We start from the raw sequence: 20189 nt of genomic DNA, 5'->3' as shown, positions 1-20189 counted from the left end.
TAAACAGAAAGTTCTTATTGGAAACCATGCGTATATGGGGCAATCTTGGCTCTATATCAAAGTGACGGACGACGTATAAGCCCTTTGGTTCGTGGTTGAAGACCTCCAGAACTAGGCAGTCTGCTAAATCGTAGAATAGTCTGAGGAGATTTCTTTACCAAAGGCCGCATTGGGTATAGTTACCGATAGTTTTAAGACATACATGTCTTGTGGCTAGCTGACTCCAGATAACGAGTCAAAGATAAAATTGTGGATCAGTTACCCAAAAATATCTCAGGGAACGTTCTGGCCTGGTCCACGAGAACCTTAGGCACCATTCACAGTCACTGCAAGACCTGATCGGAGAAAATAGTCTGGGTTCCGGTGATAAAATGCATCGGACTTGCATGCATTAGCCACAAAACTGTAAGTTGGTCAATTGATATCAAGACATCGGCCAAGAAATACTGTCCTTCTGCCAACTTCTTTACTAACTGTCTTTGGTTTTAACTTATGTCTATTCACCAAAGCCAAACCCGGATGTGAGTAGAGACCACGCCAGTCAGCAATTAAAAGGCTAAGAGGTCACCAAGGTTTCATTCGGCTGGAAGAGGCGAAGGTGATTCGACGCCTTCTTTTTTTTAGGAGGCCTTATCGTCTCTTCAGTTGTTGAGCTAAACAGAATGTGGACTGTCTCATATATCCTTACATATCACAAACCAATATTAGGAAAGCCACACACTGACTGCAATAGTGTCGGAATGCTGTAGAGCTCATGTGGTATGATCGTGCTATCGCATGTGTCTCACCGTGTCCCCTCGAAGTATTTTCTCCTGTTCGAAGCACAGGCTATACGAAAGATTGCACACGGCGAAATCAGGCTATATAAACCTCGACAGTGCCCTCCAAACATAACTCCCATTCTCATCATCTCTAACATCAATCTTAAACAATATCATTCTTATCATCACTACAAACATAATCCATATTCATTATGACTTCTGTTACCTTCACCAACGAGAGCTTTGCCAGGAAGCTTCAATCTCAGACTCTTGGACTATGGCTTCCCCGCGACAAAAAGACAATTCTTCAATGGGTCGGCCAGAAGGTTGAACAACTGGCTACCCAGAACTTGCCTATGAACCCCAATGTACAAGCATTCTCCGACTATGTTGAAGGGAATAACACCTTGAGAAGCCTTGCCCAGCTGATGTTCACTGAGGTTCCCCCTGATTACCACAATGGCACCGATCCTGTTGGGGCCCCTCAGATTCGTGACTTTGCCACGTTTATCCAGGTCTTGAATACCATCATCGTCACGGGTCCTGAGTTCTTTGAGGTAGACGACCCAGATGCGATGGGTTTGATCGGGTTTCCTATCAATGCAGTTCTGGATTGGCCAATGGGTACCAAGTCAGGTTGGGCTTTTTGGTATCTACCAGAGGTCAATCAGAAGTTTCAGCCAATTCTTCATGACTTTGAGACCTTTCTTGCATCTTCTGCCTCGAAAGTGGTTCTCAAAGCCCCCAATGGTTGGCTAGGCCCCAAAGGCCAGGCCATGATCGTTGCGAAGGCCAACCTGGATGGGCTCACGCGTACCTTCACCCAAATCTTCGACTGTCCAGACCCGAGCGATCCTATCTACCTTGGTTTCGAGTCTTGGGATCAGTTCTTCACGCGAACCTTCATGCCAGACCTCCGTCCTGTGGTACAGCCAATGAATACTAGTATTCTTAACAACTCCTGCGAATCTGGTCCCCTGCAGTACAAGAAGAACGTCAAGGCGACCGACTTCTTCTTGCTGAAGGGTCAGCCGTACTCCCTGAACAATATGCTTAACTCCAATGAATCCTATGTAAAGCAGTTCGCAAACGGATCTGTCTATCAAGCCTTCGTCAGCGCCCTCAGCTATCATAGGTGGAATTCGCCAGTCAACGGCAAAGTGGTTGACGTCTTCAATGTCCCTGGCACATACTACAGCGAGAGCCCGTTCCAGGGGTTCCCAAACCCTGATGCCAATGGACCAAACAACTCGCAGCCGTATATATCCTCTGTTGCTACACGTGGTATTATCTATATCCAAGCTGAAGGCCCTATTGGGCTAATGGCTATTGTTTATGTTGGCATGGCTGAGGTTTCCAGCTGCCAGTTCACGGTTACTAAGGGTCAAACTATCTCGAAGGGAGATCAGCTTGGCATGTTCCATTTTGGAGGCAGTACTCACTGCATGGTTTTTAGACCCGGTGTTAAGCTGGTCTTCAATCAACCTCCAGGTGAACCGCAGGATGACGGCACATGGGACTGGAGTGCAAAGAAGAATCTTCCAGTCAACGGCGCACTGGCATTGGTCACAGATGAGCCTTGAGACATTCAAAGAGCCTTTTAAGACTGCAAGTTCTAGGGCTGTCTTCCAGTCCCATGTCAGCTTTTTGTTGATAGTTGCCTGAGAGATACGTTGATTTGGTCGAAGAGGTCAATGAATCATTAGGGTCCGCAAGGATCTTAGACAGGCTAAACAACCATAATCTCCAAACGCGTTGCGGCACATGTATCTAGAAGAACTTTCAAATTCTTATTACCTTATCTTAGTATTAACCGCATAAGAGCTAAGAAGCATTTTTTGGACGATTGACATTCGCATCTGCACGAGAGGTACTAGAGTTCTTAAATGGATTAACTATGCACATTTCTTACTCGTATTCCATAATCTCCGAGTTAGCCGGACTATAAATATATAGATATTGGTAGAGTGAGATAAAGCATACCGATGAAATCGTTCTTATAACCTTGCTTGTTCTGAATCTGCTACCTAGCAGGTTTTGTGACTGGCTGACGCCATACTATATTAACGGAAGTAAAGTTCCATTGCGTATGTAGTTGGAAGGGGGTATATCTGACATACAATAACCTTGTATATGTGACCTTATATCTTTAGCTTTTATGTTACTACTTCCAGTGCCCTATGCTCCTCTGTGCTCAGCCTTGTGTTACTAATAGAGGCGCAGCATGTACGGGGGCAACCTGGCGGACTAGCGGATTAGCGGATTACAATCCCTGCCAGGATTGGGGCGCAGCGTCATAATTGTTCGAGCTTCCCCTCTTCTTCCAGGCAACCACGTCTGTAGTCTACTTCAACTTCTTCATTAGCACCACCGAGACTACCAGTCGCAATCATTAACAAATAATCATTAGGCAAACCCACTTCACACCCGACACAGCAAGATGAGCAGCCGCCGAACTTCAGCTCTTCCAGGGCCCTCGACTCAGCGGCGCCTTCCGCAGAACCCGACTACGAGGCTCCCAACTTACAAAATGTCTGACGCTGACAAACATGGGCATATTTCTCCTTACCATGGGAACCCTGAATCGTCCATCTCAAGGCCTACTTTTTCTCAGGCGCTACCATTCAGGTCTCTACGGCCCGTCCAAGATGGCGAGGGCGCAACCAGTTCCTACTTTGAGCACTCAAACGGCAAGCGAATCAATACTGATCTTGTCTTTACGGCAGCTCTCAAGAAGCAATACCCTGAGCTTGACCTTGTTGTAGTCCCGCAGAACAGTGGCATGGGAACCTCCTGCAATCTACTGGCCTTTGCAGCCGCCGGCTTCGCTACCGTGACTCCAATCCAAGACAAGGGCGACCTGCCATCGTCCCTCGAATGGACGGTTTACTTGCCTCCCGCCCGTCGAATGGATGGCAATAAAGGAGCCTTGGGCGAGGCGCCCATCTTTGGCAAATTCCTATATCAATGGGAAGGTGAAGAATTCATCGTCTATCTAGCCGATGGTCGGGATGGGTCGGAATCCTACCCAACCGTCAAAAACTACTACATTCTGACGGCTGATGTCCACAAAGCGGACCAACTTGTTCTCACCGCCGGTTCATGGGCAAGCGACCTACATGATGAAGTCTGGGTCTTCGATCAAGGCTTTTTTCTTAAAGATCACGAGCTATGGGAGAGCGCGCAGAAGTCAACATGGGACGCAGTCATCCTAGACGAGGATATGAAGAAGTCGCTCATAGATGACCACATCTCCTTCTTCGACTCGAGACAGACATACACAGGTCTCGGCGTGCCATGGAAGCGAGGAATCATATACCACGGCCCTCCTGGGAACGGGAAGACTATCAGCATCAAAGCTACAATGCATATGCTGTCTGATAGAACCCCTTCCATTCCCACCGTCTATGTGCGTAGTCTAGAGTCGTGGATGGGACCGCAAGGCTCTCTTTACATGATCTTTCAGAAGGCTAGGGAGTTTGCGCCCTGCTACTTGGTGTTTGAAGATATTGATTCTCTTGTTACACCCAACGTGAGGAGCTATTTCTTGAACGAGGTCGACGGCCTGAAGCAGAACGATGGCATCTTTATTATCGCCAGTACTAACCACTTGGAACTCCTAGACCCAGGAATCGCAGTAAGTATTTTACCCTTGGCCCAGATCTGCCCGCTAATAACTTAGAAACGTCCATCTCGCTTCGATCGAAAGTATTACTTTCCCGACCCAAACATTGAGCAACGAGAGGCATATTGCCACTTTTGGCAGAAGAAGCTGAAGTCGAATAAAGAAATCGAGTTCCCAGACGAGTTATGCAGGGCCATCGCTGAGATCACGGACAAATTCAGCTTTGCCTACATCCAGGAGGCGTTTGTAGCAACCCTGTTAGCCATCGCTCGGCGGTCAAAGAACAAGCCAGCAGTAGAAGGCTCTACAGAGGCTTGGGTGTTAGTTAGCGATGAGTTTGGGGATTCCTTAGCCTCAGACAAAGGTGACCTAGACAGACTGGAGCTGTGGGTCGAAATCAAAAAGCAAATTAAGATCCTTCGCGAAGGCATGGAAGAAGAAGACTAAAGCATCCTAGGGGCAAAATACAATAGGCAGGAGGGCTGGAAGATAAGTCAGGGTAGAATGTCTTAGAAGAGAATCTATTATTAATATATTTCTTTACATATTATACACTCAGCTCCAACCTACTATGGTTTGTGCTCGCTGCCGCATCCCCAACGTACTGAGATAACGTTGTAGAGATACAGAACTATTAAACTCGGAATTCCACTACTGATAATACCATTTCTCTCGAGAGACTCCACCACTCTCCCATTCCAGACGATAATGGCGCCCATCCGAAGCATCAGACATTCTTGTGGTGAAGTATACTGCATCCGGCTGCCAATCAAATGCAGAGGAGTTCAAACCCACAATGGCTGTCAAGCCTCCCTTGACTACCTTCTGAATGTAGTTCAGTTCCACTACTTCGTAGCCGGGCCCGTTCAGGGAAATGGGCTTCTGGTAGACTGTATTAGAGCCATTCATTTGGTAGTACACGGTGATGTCGAGCTGTTGGCCCTCGCCAAGGCCATTCGCAAATCGCACGTAGACATCTTGAGGCATCGTTGGCTTCTCTGGTCAGTAGGCTATTACTAAAACTTTATGACAAGGCGGAAAGAACAAGGCTCATACTTTCAAGTGGGTTTGCTTTATCTGTAAGACTTGAGTGTGGTTCTGGTGAGCAGAATAAGAAGGGAGGGAATTTGAGCAGATGGTTCTCGTCTTATATAACACTGAATAGATGTATAACAGTTCTGATTCACGTGAATCGACTTATACTTCCAAGTCACAGTAGTATTTTCAGCTAGCCACACATCTGTATACGCCAAGATCTACGAAGTGGAATCTATTTAGGACTTTCAGCCAGCCATGTATCCTTGTACATAAAGTAAGATCAAGCGTGTCACATTTTCAGGCAGCCACATTTTCTAGTTTGAGAAGCATACTCTGCCTGATATTCTTAGCAAGCAGGATCGACACTTAATTCTCAGCTAGCCACAAATCTCGTTCTACGGTAGCGAGATGTTCTCATGGTTGTATGTTGGGCTTAGCTGTTTCATAGTTATAGTACCATATCATAAGATGATGATTGGTCTTGTCCCACTGGTCTAGAGATCCTGACAGGGGATGGCCAAGGCGTACGGGCAGGCATCTAACTATTGTTATACCTGACTGTTACTGAAGGTTCTCTTTGGACTGATACTGGGAAGTAATCTTTATTTAATCTGTAATCTTACACACTAAGTAGGTTATTAGAGAATAAGGATACCCCCAATTTTGATTTGTGAGAAAGGAGTATATTCTTAGTATATTGTTTACCCTACCAGAGTTATGAACTAGGTAGCCTTAGACGTAGGCAGTGCAATAGTTAAATCTACTGTTATTAATACCTGCCTTATCTATTGTAATACATAAAAAAGGGTAAGATATTAACTTTCCGTTTAGCACTTGTCTTGGCATTAATTGACAATCAAATAATAAGGATAAACGAAATATGCAGTTTCCAATAGGGTTACAGTATTAGCCCCGTAAATCAGCCTCTCCAAGTGACTAATAAGTAACAGTGTCCTATTATTGGCCTAAGATTCAATATTGTCAGTTCTACGTTACAGCTGAAATGTAAGCTGCTCACAGCCCACAATGGCCGGGAGCATGTGATGATCCCTTAACTTAGCCGTCTAACGATAATTTTGTCGCAAGCTGCTATCAGTACAAGCTGCAGCTGCAGCGTAGGCCTCCGTACCACGGAGCTGTTCTTATCCCTTGGTGCGAAAGTCTTTGGAGTAGACCGAACAGCTTGCAGCCTTGAGTGGACTGGCTTCTGCTTTCAAACCCGTGACATGAGACGTGCCGAAAGTAATAAAGAGACGGGTCGAGGTGTACCGCGCGAAGTATGGCTTCAAGTTAGACACTCTGGCAAACGTCGCTGGTGTAACGGATACCTTTACCAGTGCTGATACTATGACTGATGACGTTTGGAAGCGAAATATTAACATAAACGTTAACGTCAAAGGCCTAACCCTACTACCTCGATAGCTTCAGCATCTCGTGAAGAATCGCAGACGGGGTTCCATTATCAACGTTAGAAGTAAGTCAGCGACCGGTGGATTATTCGCTAACGTTGCATTTAATGCAAGGAAACATGCCCCAGCAAGTGAAGAGGGAGCTTGATCAGATCCGTCAAGTTATGCTGAGCCAAGCCGTACTCTACGGTTCTTCAACCGAACCGGTCGTGACAGTTCTAGGATAGATATGAGTACGCAGATCCTGACTCAATATCTCTTATTACTTCCTACCAATTGTATAGGCAGATGGGATACTGCTTGCACTAATTTGATCAGAGTGTCATCTTGTGTTGATAGAGCCCAGAGTTGATTCTCACGTCACGCGTGTCACATATTGCTTCCCACAACATCGTCCGCTACAGTAGAACGAAATCTAGCCCTTCCCAAGCTACAAAACATAGGCTCCAACCATCAATTACACAGCGGAAAAAGACAGCAAATAGGTTGACAAGCCATGGACTAGATAACGCAGAAGACGATTATGCCAGGTGGCAGAAGGACTCATTACCTGCGGATAACGTAATTCGGGATTCGCTCGAGTATTGGCATGTACATCGGTTCAAGTACCCTAGGCTGTTTCGAACGTTCGACAGTGGACTTTATGACGGTCTAGTTATAAGCGCTGAGCGTAATAAAGTAGTCTCGGCGGCAGGGCGTATGGTAACTGCTCATCGGAACCAGCTGGAGGTAAGTATCATTGCTATTTGCGAGGTACTGTGGTTATGACTGCCAGTGGGCATTATAACAAATTATAACGTACTTTAATATTATTAAAACTATGTAATTCTAACTCTATATAACTTACTCCTATAGAATAGTATAAGTTGAAGGTCAGGCTACTTCAATATAGATCAGGGCTATTTGCTAAAGCCGTACCTCTATACCTGTGAGTCTTTGTATCAACAAAGTCTCATGCCCATCTATTTCCTAGCCATCCTAGCCGTGGTCTTGGGAGTAGTCCATTTAAGACGGCCGTTGCTATCAATTCGGCATTGCGATGATCTGCTTCGTGCTTGGTCGAAGTAATCGTACAATTCCGTTGCTTGGGCAGGCTGGCTCTGAGAGGCGTCTGGTGGATTCAGGTCATGAGACAGGGGGGTCATGATGGCTTCAGGGGCGCGGGTATTAGTAGTCGCTGGTTGAGGTAGATGATGGGAATGGAAATTCAGGTTGTCAATTGGGGTCGCTTCGTGCTCTCCGACTGAAAGCGTTGGAGGCCATTGGAACAATGTAGCATTAGCACCAGGAGGCGCTGGGGGTTGCATATTAATCAAAGGGTTTGAAGAGGCGGTCCCGGTTGGTACTGGAGACTCAGGCATGTCATCACATTGCCGAGCATGACCGGGGTTTGGCAGGATAGAGTCTGTTTGACGATGTAAACGCCGAAGGAACTCTGCAGAGCCGATCAAGTCCCCATGAGAGTCCCCATCTTCGTTTACTCGACGTTGACTATGGTTCACTACCTCAGCCACCAGCGGCTGCTGTGGAGACGCATTGCCGTCGTTGGTGCCTGAATCTTGCTGGGCACCACCCATCGTCATGGGCACCTCTTGAGGCTCGGTCTTGGGAATGGGGGTCCCGACGGGTGTATCAGGCCATAGCTCACCACCTCCGGTTTCATCATCACTCTCATCATCAATGACAATGATCTCTCGACCGGGGATGTCTGTCGATTGTTCTTGGCGGGGGAATATTTCGGCCGTCGGTCGGTCATCGCTAAGGTTTCCTTGTCCGCCGTCAATATGAGGGACTGAATAGAGAGCGGTCAGTAGGGTCCGCATAGCTCACTCATCATGACTTACCTGCTTGGTCATTACTGCTATTCCTTGATGCAATATAGCCATCCACAATGTCTTTGAACGGGATAGTAGTAACCCTGGGATCGTATAGTTGAAACTCGTGTGCAGCAACCCAATAAACGCGGCATTTCCCCGGAAACACCTCCGCATCAAAATACATAATAGGATATTTCCTCTTCAAGTAGGACTGTCCACCAGGGCGGTAGTGCGGAGCCCATTCGTATGACTCGTCGACATGGTTATATCGATAACAGGATGGGACCTTCTTGATGAGCTCGGTGTCCTTGACAGTGAGCGATAGGTCTTTACCGAGATGTCCCACATTACGCCAAGGCAGAACCAGAATGGCAAAGAACTTCTTTGTGTCACTCCAAAAGGTTGTGTATACCTCTCCAGGCTGGGGATCAATCTCGGTGCGATTCTGGTTACTCCGCGTCGGAAGGCTGTGGGCGACTGGGGGAGCAATACTATTGACGGGCCGACCCATCTGAGAATAAGATGGTCTTCGCGCAGCCTCATTATTCTCAGCAACTTTCTCGTCAGTGCAGTTAAGAACACGAGTTCCGAGAGCGCGGATGGCCCCTTCGTAATTGACAGAAGTCTGGTTATGCTTCTTACCCCGAAGATGTTTCTGGGCACCACGAATGGGATGATTGTTGAAATGCAATCTATGTTTATTACACTCGAGGATATACCAGAACCCGTCATGCTCGACGATGTTATACTTGGGCTCGGCTTGCCCGTTTTGGTAGACTTGGTCAAAGTCAATGGTTCTGTCGGTCAGAGGCCCTTGTGTTACATCCGATCGAACGCGTTTCGTTGGACGGGTCGGACGAGATTCGGGGGATTTGTTGGAGTCGATCGGTCTCTTTTGGGGACCTGACGAGGTATCGTGTTCGATTCTTTGTAGTTCGTTCGCGTGGCCGGTCAGCTCGAATGCGTTTTCGGCGTTGGGAGGGCTAGGTACTGGGTCGTCCGTGCTTGTCGGCTGGGCAAGAGGGCTATGTGTAGGAGCGAAACCCGAGGCAGTTGTGTCGTCGGGTTGGTGGGTATCGACGTCGCCTGGTATAGTGTCTGACTGAGCAGTAGTAGTAGAAAGAGGGTGACCGACCCGGTCGCACCAATTCTTACATAGCTGTTTACCAAGTTCAGGACCAAAAAGGTCTAGATGTTCATTAAACGAGGCAACCTGCTGTTCCCAGAGCCTTTGCTGATATTCGCGCTCCTTTTGTTCCTTAGTATCTTTGTGTAACGCCATAAGCTCTTTGATGCGGTCTCCGCAGCTCATAATCTCGTCGAATTTGTCGAACGAGTTTTGTGACGAGTGTGTTAGGCTATTGAACGAATCTTGGGCCATCTTGATCCTTTCTTGGAACTCTGCCTCTGGTGATTTCACAGGATGAATTTGGGCTGTCCATCGTGCGAAATATTCCTGGATGGCGGGAATTCGTTCCGACGGTTGTGATGCATGGCCCTCCATTTCAGGCGGTCTTGGGGATAGTTCACGCTATGTAGCGCTGGGTTAGCCAGCGACTAGAGGCGATGGATCTGCCGCTTAGTGTCTCGCTCAACAAGACAAGATATCCAACAGCGCATTAGAGGATCAGCGACATGGCAATGGGACAATTGCCAACAGAATCACTTCTCCAACAACAGACGTCAGTAGATGAAAAGAAAGAAAAGAAGAAAAAGGAGAACCTGTGTTTTTTTTTTTTTTTTCAAATGTGACAGCCTGATCCCACCCGTGTCCAATCAAAATAGCAACAGACAAGGATATTGCAGACAGGCCAATAACGGGTCATCTTAACATCCCGGTACCAACAGTTCTTCTACAATGTGGCTTGATAAGAAGAGTTTAGATCTGTTGCCTCTTTGCTTACAGCGTAAAGATGATGGCGGACCATATTATTTGAGCCGCGTCTAAGGCAACCGCGCGACGATAGGCACACACCCTCTTGTCCAGCTGGACAGTTCAATGGCTGATACCAAGCAACGCGTTATGAGTGTACTATAAATATATTTTTCTTTCTAGACTTAAAAGGGCTTGTCGCTAATATCACAAGGAAATAATTATACTAAACTTAATCTATAATATATTCTTCTTTCCTATAGTTTAAAAGTTAAAGCCTAGAGTTATACTAAATTCTAATAGCCTCATTATTATCCTTGTCAGGTTATAGTCTTTATCAGTATGCTAATTACCAACAAGCACTATAATTAAGTTTCGCAAATAATCATCTCCGGCGAAGGCACCTACCTGAACCCAGCTTAACCCGCTAGGCAAACTGTTAAAGTAAGTAACAAGACAACTGGCCTGGAAAAGAGAAGGTTCTTAACCTATTTAATACGTTAGTATTAACAGTGTGGAGAAGCTAAGGAATATATATAAAAGATTTAAATTAGGTTATTAAGATTAGATAAGAAGCCCCGGTCTTGAAAGCTAATGGATTAATTAATAACTTTGGACTTGGGTAAAAAACGGCCATTGCTTGGGATAATTGTAATAAGTAAGAGGTCATTATCGATTTACGCACAGCAAATAGGACGAGTTTAAGTATGGTCTACCTAGGGTCCTAATATCTTTTACAGATACTTGCCTCCTTTTTTTAAAGTTTAAAATTTACTTAGCTTAACTAAATAGTAATTAATTAATAACCAAGTTGTTCTGTTACTAGCTTTAGATATACTAATTAGTTAAGCTTAGGATAATTAGGTAAAAAAACAAAACACCGTGTTTACAGTAAGTATAAAGCTAACAAATTCCTCCCTTCTCTTAGCATAAAGTTAAGGATCTTATTATAATATTTACTGCTATATAGTTACGCCTACCTAGAGGTAATTACTCAAAACAGTCTCTGTCTTAAACCTCAGTTTAAAGCATACAGTACCATTTCTACTTACCTTGTCTGCCATGTTGTCTTCAATCACACCCGTATGCCTTATTCCAAGCCTGTGTCGCTTCTGACGCGGTTGCTTTATTGTTCTTAAGCGGACTAACAGTATCACCAGGGTCGTCGCACTCGCAATCCGAATGTCGATACGGTAATGATAACTTAGTCTCCGTTGGTGACCGTAACGTTTTCTGTAATTACTAACTGCTTCAGTCTGATATTCGCAACACGACGTACGTCAATTTCGTCAGAAGTGTAACACTTGCTTCTGGAACGACCTACCGCTATGTCTTTGCCCCGCCGCTGGACCCCACAAAGCCATACCTCTTGTTTATCCATGGGTTTCCAGAGACCTCATACGAATGGAGTCATCAAATCACATATTTCACCGAACAGGGCTGCGGGGTAATTGTCCCCGACCTTCTAGGTTGTGGAGGAACCGACACTCCAAGAGATTTGGCTCTCTATAGCTTCAACAACATGGCGGCAGATGTTGGCCAGATTCTCGACTGCGAAGGCGTGGAGAAGGTTATCGGGATTTCCCACGATCTGTGAGTTGTCCTGGAATGTATCGTTCTTGGGGCTGACACAATATACAGCGGATCACCTTTGTTGTCGCGCTTCGTAATCAACCAACCTTCTCGATTTATAGCAGTTGCATTCTTAGGTAACGGTTATTTTCCACCCGAAACACGAGTTGATGCGGCAGGAGTCGACTTTATCAACAAAGCAACACTTGCTCGCTTTGGGTATGAAGTCGTTGGCTTCTGGTCGTTTCATAATGAAGAAGACGCGGCGAAGGTTTTTGATCAACATGTGAGTAGAAAGAGATGGTCTACTTCCAGTGCTGACGAATCATAGCTGGAATCATTCAGTACTCTTTGTTTCACTCGAAACACATCTCTTTGGATCGATCATCTTGCACCAACGGGCGCTATGCAACAGTGGCTCATGCAAGACAAGATGGCAACAGATATCTTCGTCAGTCGAGCCAGAATTGAGCAATGGAAAACAATCATTAGGGAGAATGGAGGAATGGAGGGGCCTTTGCGATGGTACAAAGCTATGATTGCAGGTGTTAATAACCCTACCGAAGAAGGTAAGTCAAAAAAACGTCCCCCTACCCAGAATCACATAACCTAATATGACTGCTAGAATTGGAAGGTCCAGGGACTATCTCGCTACCACTCCTACTTGTCTTGGCGGAGAGAGACCCAGTGGCCATCCCATCGATCCAGTTGACTGATACTGTACCTAATGCACCTAATCTCCGAGTTCGCTCAGTTATTGCAGGTCACTTCTTACAGGTCGAAGCCCCTTATGAAATTAACAGGCACCTTGAACTGTTCTTTCAGAATGTTTTAAAGAATTCTATGTCAAAACCTAACCCTATTGCTGTTAGTTTTGAGTATTAATAATGAGTCAGTATGCTTATCTAGACTCCTATAACTAGTTTATATGAATTTATTTAAGCTATTGACAGAGGCTTTTACATAAGACAGTATTACCAGGTTTTGTCCTTTCGACGGAAATCGAACGAGAAGCGGTCCTACCAAGAACAATGCCAAGGTCCTGCAATTTCTCCTTCAGTAGCTCATTGATCACTTACGAGAAGTATATAACTGCAAAGTAGGCTTGGTTGTATGTCAAATAAACACTCAACATTTGTCTCCCACTCCAGAATCTTCTCACTACTGCCACGTTCATCATGAGACCTCTAGTCCTTGCCATATTCGCGTTTGCCTTGGGTGCAAACGCGTATGACAGTTCTACAGCATACGTCGACCTGGCTGACCGGGTTGGTCCTTCGAGCCACACTGCTTCGGCGTTTATCTACGGCATGCCTCTTAACAAAACGAAGAATCAGATTCCAAATCACTTGTAAGAAGATTCAAAACCTCAAGCCTTGAGCTTTCTGACGGGATGCTGATGATTTTAAAGTTTTTCAGATATCGGCATCAAGTATGGCCGTGCTGGCGGTGCTCGGCTTGACAAGCCGTGTCGCGGATGGTCGTTTGGCCCCGATGAGTACAAATGTCGTTTCGAAGCTACCATGATCAATTACAAGCAAACACGAAAGTTTGGGGCCCAGTTCATCATTCTACCTCATGACATTTGGGGCATTGATTATAGGGATAACGTCCCATCTTATCAATTCCCTGGCGATGGACGTAACTGGACCACCTATGACAACTTTCTCAATCAACTAGTCCGTGATCTCAAGTCTCGCAATGCTCTTGATGGTCTTATTTGGGATATCTGGAATGAGCCCGATATTGGTGGCTTCTGGGGGAGATCAATTCAGCAATGGGTAGACTTATATATAAGAACCCATAAGCGACTAAGGTAAGCAAGCGGCGAAGTCAGATGCCTACTAAGAAGATAGACCGTGTTAACCAGAATCTCCATGTTCTAGATCTGACCCTGCCCTGAACAAAGTCCTGATCAGCGGTCCAACTATAGCTGCTTCTCCTGATGTAGCTAATGCATGGTGGAGCACTTGGGGGGCTCAGGTTGGAGGCAGCTCAACCTATCCTGATCAGTATGCTTGGCACTACGAGATGGGGGGCGAGTAAGTACCTCTACTGCTATTACTCAGGAGTCTGACACTAACGTCGCATTTACATAGTTCTAGGGACCCCGACATCAGTAACGCGCTCTTCGAGAATCTGCTCGAAGCATATCAGCTACCATTCCGCCCTGTCAGCATCAACGAATACGCTGTCTTCTCAGAGGAAACACCCTCTGGGTACTCTTGGTGGATCAGTCGATTGGAGCGATATAACTACGCCGGCCTACTGGGACTATGGAATCCACCCTTATACGATAACTTTGCCAACCTCCTGACAAAGTCTCCTGGAGACCCAAAAGACCCCGGCAACACTAACTACGTTGGCGCAGCGGGATTCCCCTTGTATAAGTACTATGCTAAGAAGATGGTCGGTGAACGTGCCAAGACAGTTGGATCGACTGACAGGAAGTGGGATTGCTTCGCCACTATCGGTGCGCGTGGTGATCAAGTCCGCATCCTGGCTGGGACCAGAGTGGCGACAGGAAAATACACCTTACACATCAAAGGTCTCGAAACGGTTGGCTACCAGAGTCGCGGAAAGCTTGATGCCAAGTTCTATGCTTTCTATGGTTCCGATGACATCTTTCAGCCTTTTGGCGACCCACCATACCTGGGGACTCAATCCGTGCCAATTGTCAATGGGGAGGCACAGCTGAATGTTAATGTTACTGATCCACATACTGGCTGGAGGATTGAGTTTAAGCGTTATTGAACGCGCAGTATGTATAGATGCGGTAGTAGGGCCGGCCGAGCAACTCGGAGTTTGCTGACAATTGACCCCGGCCTTGATGATTATATAGTCCATTTCCATTACATTACAGAGACATCTATGATTCATTTCATGACTGTGGACTCGGCGAAATGAATGTCATCCTTTGGTATCATAACAATTGTGGCGCGAGAGAGGTTAAGACTTTGGGCGAAATCGTATCGACCGTAATTTACACCGCAGTTTAAGGGCCTCTCCACTGTAACAAGCTGAGTTAGTGGATGTTTTAGCGGATACTGCCTAGACATTGAGCCCAAATTACAGCTCAGTTACAGGGCCGGAAGACCTATGAAGACCTACAGTGTCAACAAATCCACAACATAGAGATCTGTAAGATGGACCCAAAATAATTAATATGCATTTCTAAAGCTGAAACTACCCCAACCAAAGGTCGGAAACCAAAAGGGTAAAGAAGAGAAGTAACAGGGTACGCTGTTCTAACCATTCTAATATAATCTTTCCATCCCATTCTAATAAATTCATTCTAAGACTCCGCCTTCTTGGTAGCCTTGGTCCTGAGCTTCATCATGACATACACAAGCCCATAGAAACCAATCACAAAAGCAACAACGATACCAGCATTTCTCCAACCGTAGTACTCTTCTTTGAGGTTCAATGTTCGGAGGTAATCTGCTCCCGAGGTGTATTGGCAAACTTGGCAATCGGCAAATGCATCCGGGTTGAGGAGGTTGGTGGCTATGCCCATACCACTCTGGTAATCAGACAGATATGCGCCGCAGGTGGTGTTGGAAGGAGGATCGAAAACGGCGAGTTCGTGGGGTTTGCAGTGGACGGGCTTGTCCCAGGTTGTGAACACGAGGAGCGAGCTCATGAGGTAGTTGAAGGGATCAATGTAGTACATCCTGTGACTTGAGTTAGATGGTGATGTTAGGATACCATGAGAGGTTTGTCACTTACCAGTATCGCCAGAATTCAACAATCTGGCTGTAGGGAATCATAACACCGCAGAAAGAGACGAGAGTGGTGATGACCAGAGGATTGACAAGCGATGCAAAGACCGCGTTGGGAGTGTATGCAGCGATGGCCTGGCCGATACCAGTGTACAAGCCTTCGTACATGAGCTGAAACATGTTAGCTTGAGTACTCAAAATGTATCAGAGAAAGAAGAACTTACCGCGACAAAGAAGACACTGCCGGCATGCTCAGCACCAGTCGGAAGCCCAGCAGTGAAATACCAGCAAACGAAATACAACACTGCACAAACCAGCAAATACGGCAGCTCGGACACGATCAACCCAGTGACGAACGGTGCCCAGTGATACATCTTGCTCTTCTTCTCCCTCGCCTCATAGATATCCCTGCGATCGATAAATAGCGGCTGCAGCTGCGCGATAATACCCGGCGCGATAAAGATAAAGTTGAACACGGTGAATAGGTTCTGCTGCAGGTCTGTCAAGCTATCGCCGATCTGCCAGAAGGTAAAACCGTTGAGAAGCGGGAGGAGGATGTGCATGGCGACCTTGTTATCGACGTATTCTGTGTTACGGAAGAGGGAGACGTTCATTCGGTGTGTTACGAGCTTGACCTGGGTCCACATTGAAGCAGCGAACTCGTTGCCGTCGTCGTTGGTGCTTGAGGGTTGAGATGCTGCTACTTCGATCATATGGTCCAGGTCTTTACTGAGTTGGTCATGTTCTGGCGACTGCAGCCAAACCTGGTTCCAGTCCGTGTCCTTGTAAGGGCCATCCTCGCCCGACACAACGTCGATCATGTGTTCCGCGGGATTAGCCTCAGGTGGACAAGGTGCACCATGACGGCCGAAATACTGCTTCACGGTAGCAGCGTTATCTCCGATATCGCCGAAATACACAGTCTTTCCACCTTTGGTAAGCAGCAGCAGCGTGTCGAACTGCGCAAACAACTGTGCAGATGGTTGATGGATCGTCACTAGAATAGCCTGTCCTGCGGCCGAGAGCTTTCGAAGGAAGCGCACCGTGTTGTAAGCAGCCTGCCCGTCGAGTCCAGACGTCGGTTCATCGAGAAAGATGAGAATACTAGGCTTTGCGACCAGCTCAACCGCGATGGTGAGGCGTTTCCGCTGCTCGATTGACAGGCCGTTTCCAGGACGACCAACGAGTGTGTGTTCGAGATCGTTCAGCTCAAGGAGATCGACGATGGTGTCGACGTAGCGCAACTTCTCTTCGTCGGGTATATCACGCGACTGGCGTAAGAGGGCAGAGAATTCAAGGGCTTCGCGGACAGTTGCCAACGGCTCGTGGATATCGAGTTGCTCGACGTATCCAGCTGATCGTTGGAAGGATACAGGGATAGGTCGACCGTCGACCAAGACAGATCCGTGGATTGAACCTTCGGTCTTTCGCTGGGCGAGGACGTCGAGGAGTGTTGTTTTACCGGCGCCTGAAGAACCCATCAATGCACCGAGCATACCGGGTTTAACGTAGCCTTGGACGTTATCAAGAAGCACACGGTCGCCGTCTGGAGTCTTGACGGTGTATGTCAAGTTCTTCCAGGTAAAGATACTCTTGTTGCGCATGAGGTTCGGGTCAACTTCACCATCAGAAGCTCCAGCTCCATTGTCGGCGCGTGTCTTTTCCGATGGTGTTTCGCTGTCCTTGGAGGGGAGGAGATGCTTGGACTTGTGCTGCTGTTCGCGAGGAATGAGGAGGCTTCGGCTTCCTTCTCCGACTTGCTTCCATCGCGATGTGAAGAAGATGGTGAGGCCGACGTAGAAAACCCACCATGCGCAGTTGATGCCAAAGTTGCGCCAGATGTGGCTGTGACTGAACGACATGTTGGAGAGGTAAGCGTCGCCTGTAACAAATGCAGCGCCGGGTTCAGCGCCGCCTACACCAGCACAGGCTTGTCCTCCATTGCCTCCGACATATCCAGGGCCGTTGGGAACGAGGTAAGGGCCAACACATGGGATTTCTTGATCGTGAAACTCGTTTCCGAGAAGGGCCTCAAATCCGTAAGCCATGGGATTGATCCAGAAGATCCACGATAGCCAGGGATGCATCTCGGGCTTGATGATCATGTATCCCATGTAGACAAACAGCGCGACGACAGAAAGACCAGAGACCTTGGTAGCAGCGTCAAAGGTTGGAAACGCAGCGCCAATGAAGCGGAAGAAAGCCGTCATTGACAAGGCGGTAACGTAGTTGGTAACGAGATACGTGAAGAATGCACCGGCAGTAGTCTTGAGACCGACGAGGAAGTAAAGCACAAGACCGAATTGAGTGACTTGAAAAGCCAGGATGGGCAAATCAGCAACGACTTGTGCGATAACAAAGGCTGCCGGGTCATAAAGAGCAAAAGACCGATGCTTCGCAAGGATAGGTCGTCCAGTAAAAGAATCCGTCACTTCCGACAAGGCCAAAAGCGAATTATACAGAACTGAGAAGAACAAGGCACCGCCCTTGAGAAAGAGACCAGCCGAGTTATCCGGCGCAGAATAGAAGAGTGATCCGCCCAAAAAGGCCTGAATGAGAGTCGCGCCCTGCTTCATGAAGAGCGTCGACTTGTCACCCCACATGATCTGATACTGCCTTGTGACAGCAGCTTGGATCTGCATGGCGAGGTTCGTGGTGACGGGGGATGAGGCGGGGACGTAGCGCTGCTTCTCGCGGGCGACCATCTCCTTGAAGGTTGCGGTGTTCTCGGCTGCTTCGGTGCTGATGGGGTATGCCTGACACTCCTCGACCATACGAGCTTTGATGGCCGATCTGTCATAGGCTGCGCGTACACCGTCTGCATCACGGGGGAAGGTATTCTCATACCCCTCCGCAACACGCCTCTCAGTCGGAACAGTAACACCAGTCAGAAAATCTCCCCGATTCGAGCCAGAATCTCTGACGAATCCAAGATCTTCCATGAATGGAACAGCATCTTTCTGCGGGCCGTAAAAGATCTGCTTCCCCTCATCAAGAACAAGGACCTTGTCAAAATGCTCGTAGATCCCATTACCAGCCTGGTACAGCGTGACGATAGTAGTCAAGCCAAGAATATCAGTCATGGCGCGTATAGCTCGCACCCACTCCAGCGCCGTGCTCGCATCAAGACCGCGCGTAGAGTTATCCCAGCAGAACACACTAGCTCGCGTGGTGAGACACTCCACGATAGACACGCGTTTGCGCTCGCCGCCGGATACACCGCGGATGAAAGCATCGCCGACTTTTGTATGTTTTGTGTGGGATATGTTGACGGAGCGGAGGAGGAAGTCTTTGTAGAACTGGGCGTATTCTTCGCGGGTCTTTATGCCGGGGGGTAAATGGAAGGGGACTTTCATGCGCGCGGCGAAATCGACGGTTGCTTCGACTGTCAGGCTGGGGAAGAAGATTTCTTCTTCGGTGTTCATTATGATTTGGCCACGGTAGGCTTTTGCTTCGTCGGCGGACATGTTGCCGTAATGAACATCGCCAGAAACTTCTTCGTAACCAAGACGGTTGTTTGCTAGGACGCTTAAGAGGGTGGTACATCCACTCCCAGGGCGTCCAAGAACAAGCAACATCTCACCAGGCTTGACGCAACCGTGCGAGTCATCAATGATGGTCTTCATAGGCGCGTTTTTAGCGTTCTGGTGAAAAGGGTAGAACTGGGAGAGGACGTTCTCGTTGAACGCAGCGTCGCTGCCTATGCCTTTGACGGTGAGGTTCTGCCAGGTGACGCCGAGTTTACGAGGTTTCTGGCCGATTTCTTCGTCGGCGTCGCGCATGGCTTGGAGTTCTGGGGCGAGATGCCATTGTGTTGTGGTGTTGGTCTTTTCAAGGGGAGGTTTGTCGATTAAGGCTGGGGGAGGTTGTTCAGTGGCTGTGATAAAGCCGTCTTCGGTGGTGGATGAGCTCATGCTCATTTTTACGGTTGTTGATTAAAGAAAAATGAAAGAGTAGTAATTAGAGAGCGATACAGACTTAATTGATTGATAAAGAACGTAATTGAACGAAAGGTGAGTGTGATATAACAGCGACAGAAACGGCTTCATTTACACAGCGAGAAAACTCTATCTCTTCACCATCAAAGCGTCATCAACCTCACTGACTAAAACTCCAAAAACCCTCCGGACTCAGATATGGAGACCAACTAGATTGATCAGCAATCGCAGAAGAAAAAAACCCTGCGGAAACGCCATCTATTATCAGGAGCGAGGAGTCCGACCGTCTCCCTCACGGCATGTTCCAAGGCTAAACCCCTTGCGGCCACACAAGCGAGTCCGAACCGATCGACAGGCCAATGCGAGGACGGCAGTTCCCCCCAAGCGGAACTGTTACCAAACGCTGCCGTGGACCTTCACGTGTCGGAGAGTAT

The 20189-nt window shown here is 47.5% G+C and overlaps 6 protein-coding genes across 6 annotated transcripts; 3 read left to right on the top strand and 3 right to left on the bottom strand.

Moving 5' to 3' along the window:
- Positions 1-973: 973 nt before the first annotated feature.
- FSUBG_11933 (phosphatidylserine decarboxylase 2) lies at positions 974-2344 on the top strand (the record flags this gene model as incomplete). The annotated part of the gene is made up of 1 exon (XM_036676669.1): positions 974-2344. One exon carries the CDS (start codon positions 974-976, stop codon positions 2342-2344), a length of 1371 nt encoding a protein of 456 aa, XP_036532588.1.
- Positions 2345-3201: 857 nt separating this feature from the next.
- On the top strand, positions 3202-4833 carry FSUBG_11932 (ATPase; the record flags this gene model as incomplete). Its single annotated transcript, XM_036676668.1, has 2 exons — positions 3202-4398; positions 4444-4833. 2 exons carry the CDS (start codon positions 3202-3204, stop codon positions 4831-4833), a joined length of 1587 nt encoding a protein of 528 aa, XP_036532587.1.
- Positions 4834-5037: 204 nt separating this feature from the next.
- FSUBG_11931 (uncharacterized protein) lies at positions 5038-5373 on the bottom strand (the record flags this gene model as incomplete). The annotated part of the gene is made up of 1 exon (XM_036676667.1): positions 5038-5373. One exon carries the CDS (start codon positions 5371-5373, stop codon positions 5038-5040), a length of 336 nt encoding a protein of 111 aa, XP_036532586.1.
- Positions 5374-7795: 2422 nt separating this feature from the next.
- On the bottom strand, positions 7796-10154 carry FSUBG_11930 (uncharacterized protein; the record flags this gene model as incomplete). Its single annotated transcript, XM_036676666.1, has 3 exons — positions 7796-8625; positions 8678-9748; positions 9806-10154. 3 exons carry the CDS (start codon positions 10152-10154, stop codon positions 7796-7798), a joined length of 2250 nt encoding a protein of 749 aa, XP_036532585.1.
- A 1431-nt stretch (positions 10155-11585) lies between these two features.
- FSUBG_11929 (glycoside hydrolase family 39) lies at positions 11586-14849 on the top strand (the record flags this gene model as incomplete). Its single annotated transcript, XM_036676664.1, has 9 exons — positions 11586-11606; positions 11779-12116; positions 12165-12381; positions 12427-12664; positions 12721-12962; positions 13247-13446; positions 13507-13911; positions 13982-14137; positions 14201-14849. 9 exons carry the CDS (start codon positions 11586-11588, stop codon positions 14847-14849), a joined length of 2466 nt encoding a protein of 821 aa, XP_036532584.1.
- A 541-nt stretch (positions 14850-15390) lies between these two features.
- FSUBG_11928 (ATPase) lies at positions 15391-19737 on the bottom strand (the record flags this gene model as incomplete). Its single annotated transcript, XM_036676663.1, has 3 exons — positions 15391-15769; positions 15825-15988; positions 16042-19737. 3 exons carry the CDS (start codon positions 19735-19737, stop codon positions 15391-15393), a joined length of 4239 nt encoding a protein of 1412 aa, XP_036532583.1.
- Between the last annotated feature and the right edge of the window lie 452 nt (positions 19738-20189).

The sequence above is a fragment of the Fusarium subglutinans genome (genome assembly GCF_013396075.1).
Source record: "Fusarium subglutinans strain NRRL 66333 chromosome Unknown NRRL66333_c0000241, whole genome shotgun sequence".
In the NCBI taxonomy this organism is placed as follows: domain Eukaryota; kingdom Fungi; phylum Ascomycota; class Sordariomycetes; order Hypocreales; family Nectriaceae; genus Fusarium; species Fusarium subglutinans.
This window is presented reverse-complemented; position numbering and strand designations above follow the sequence as displayed.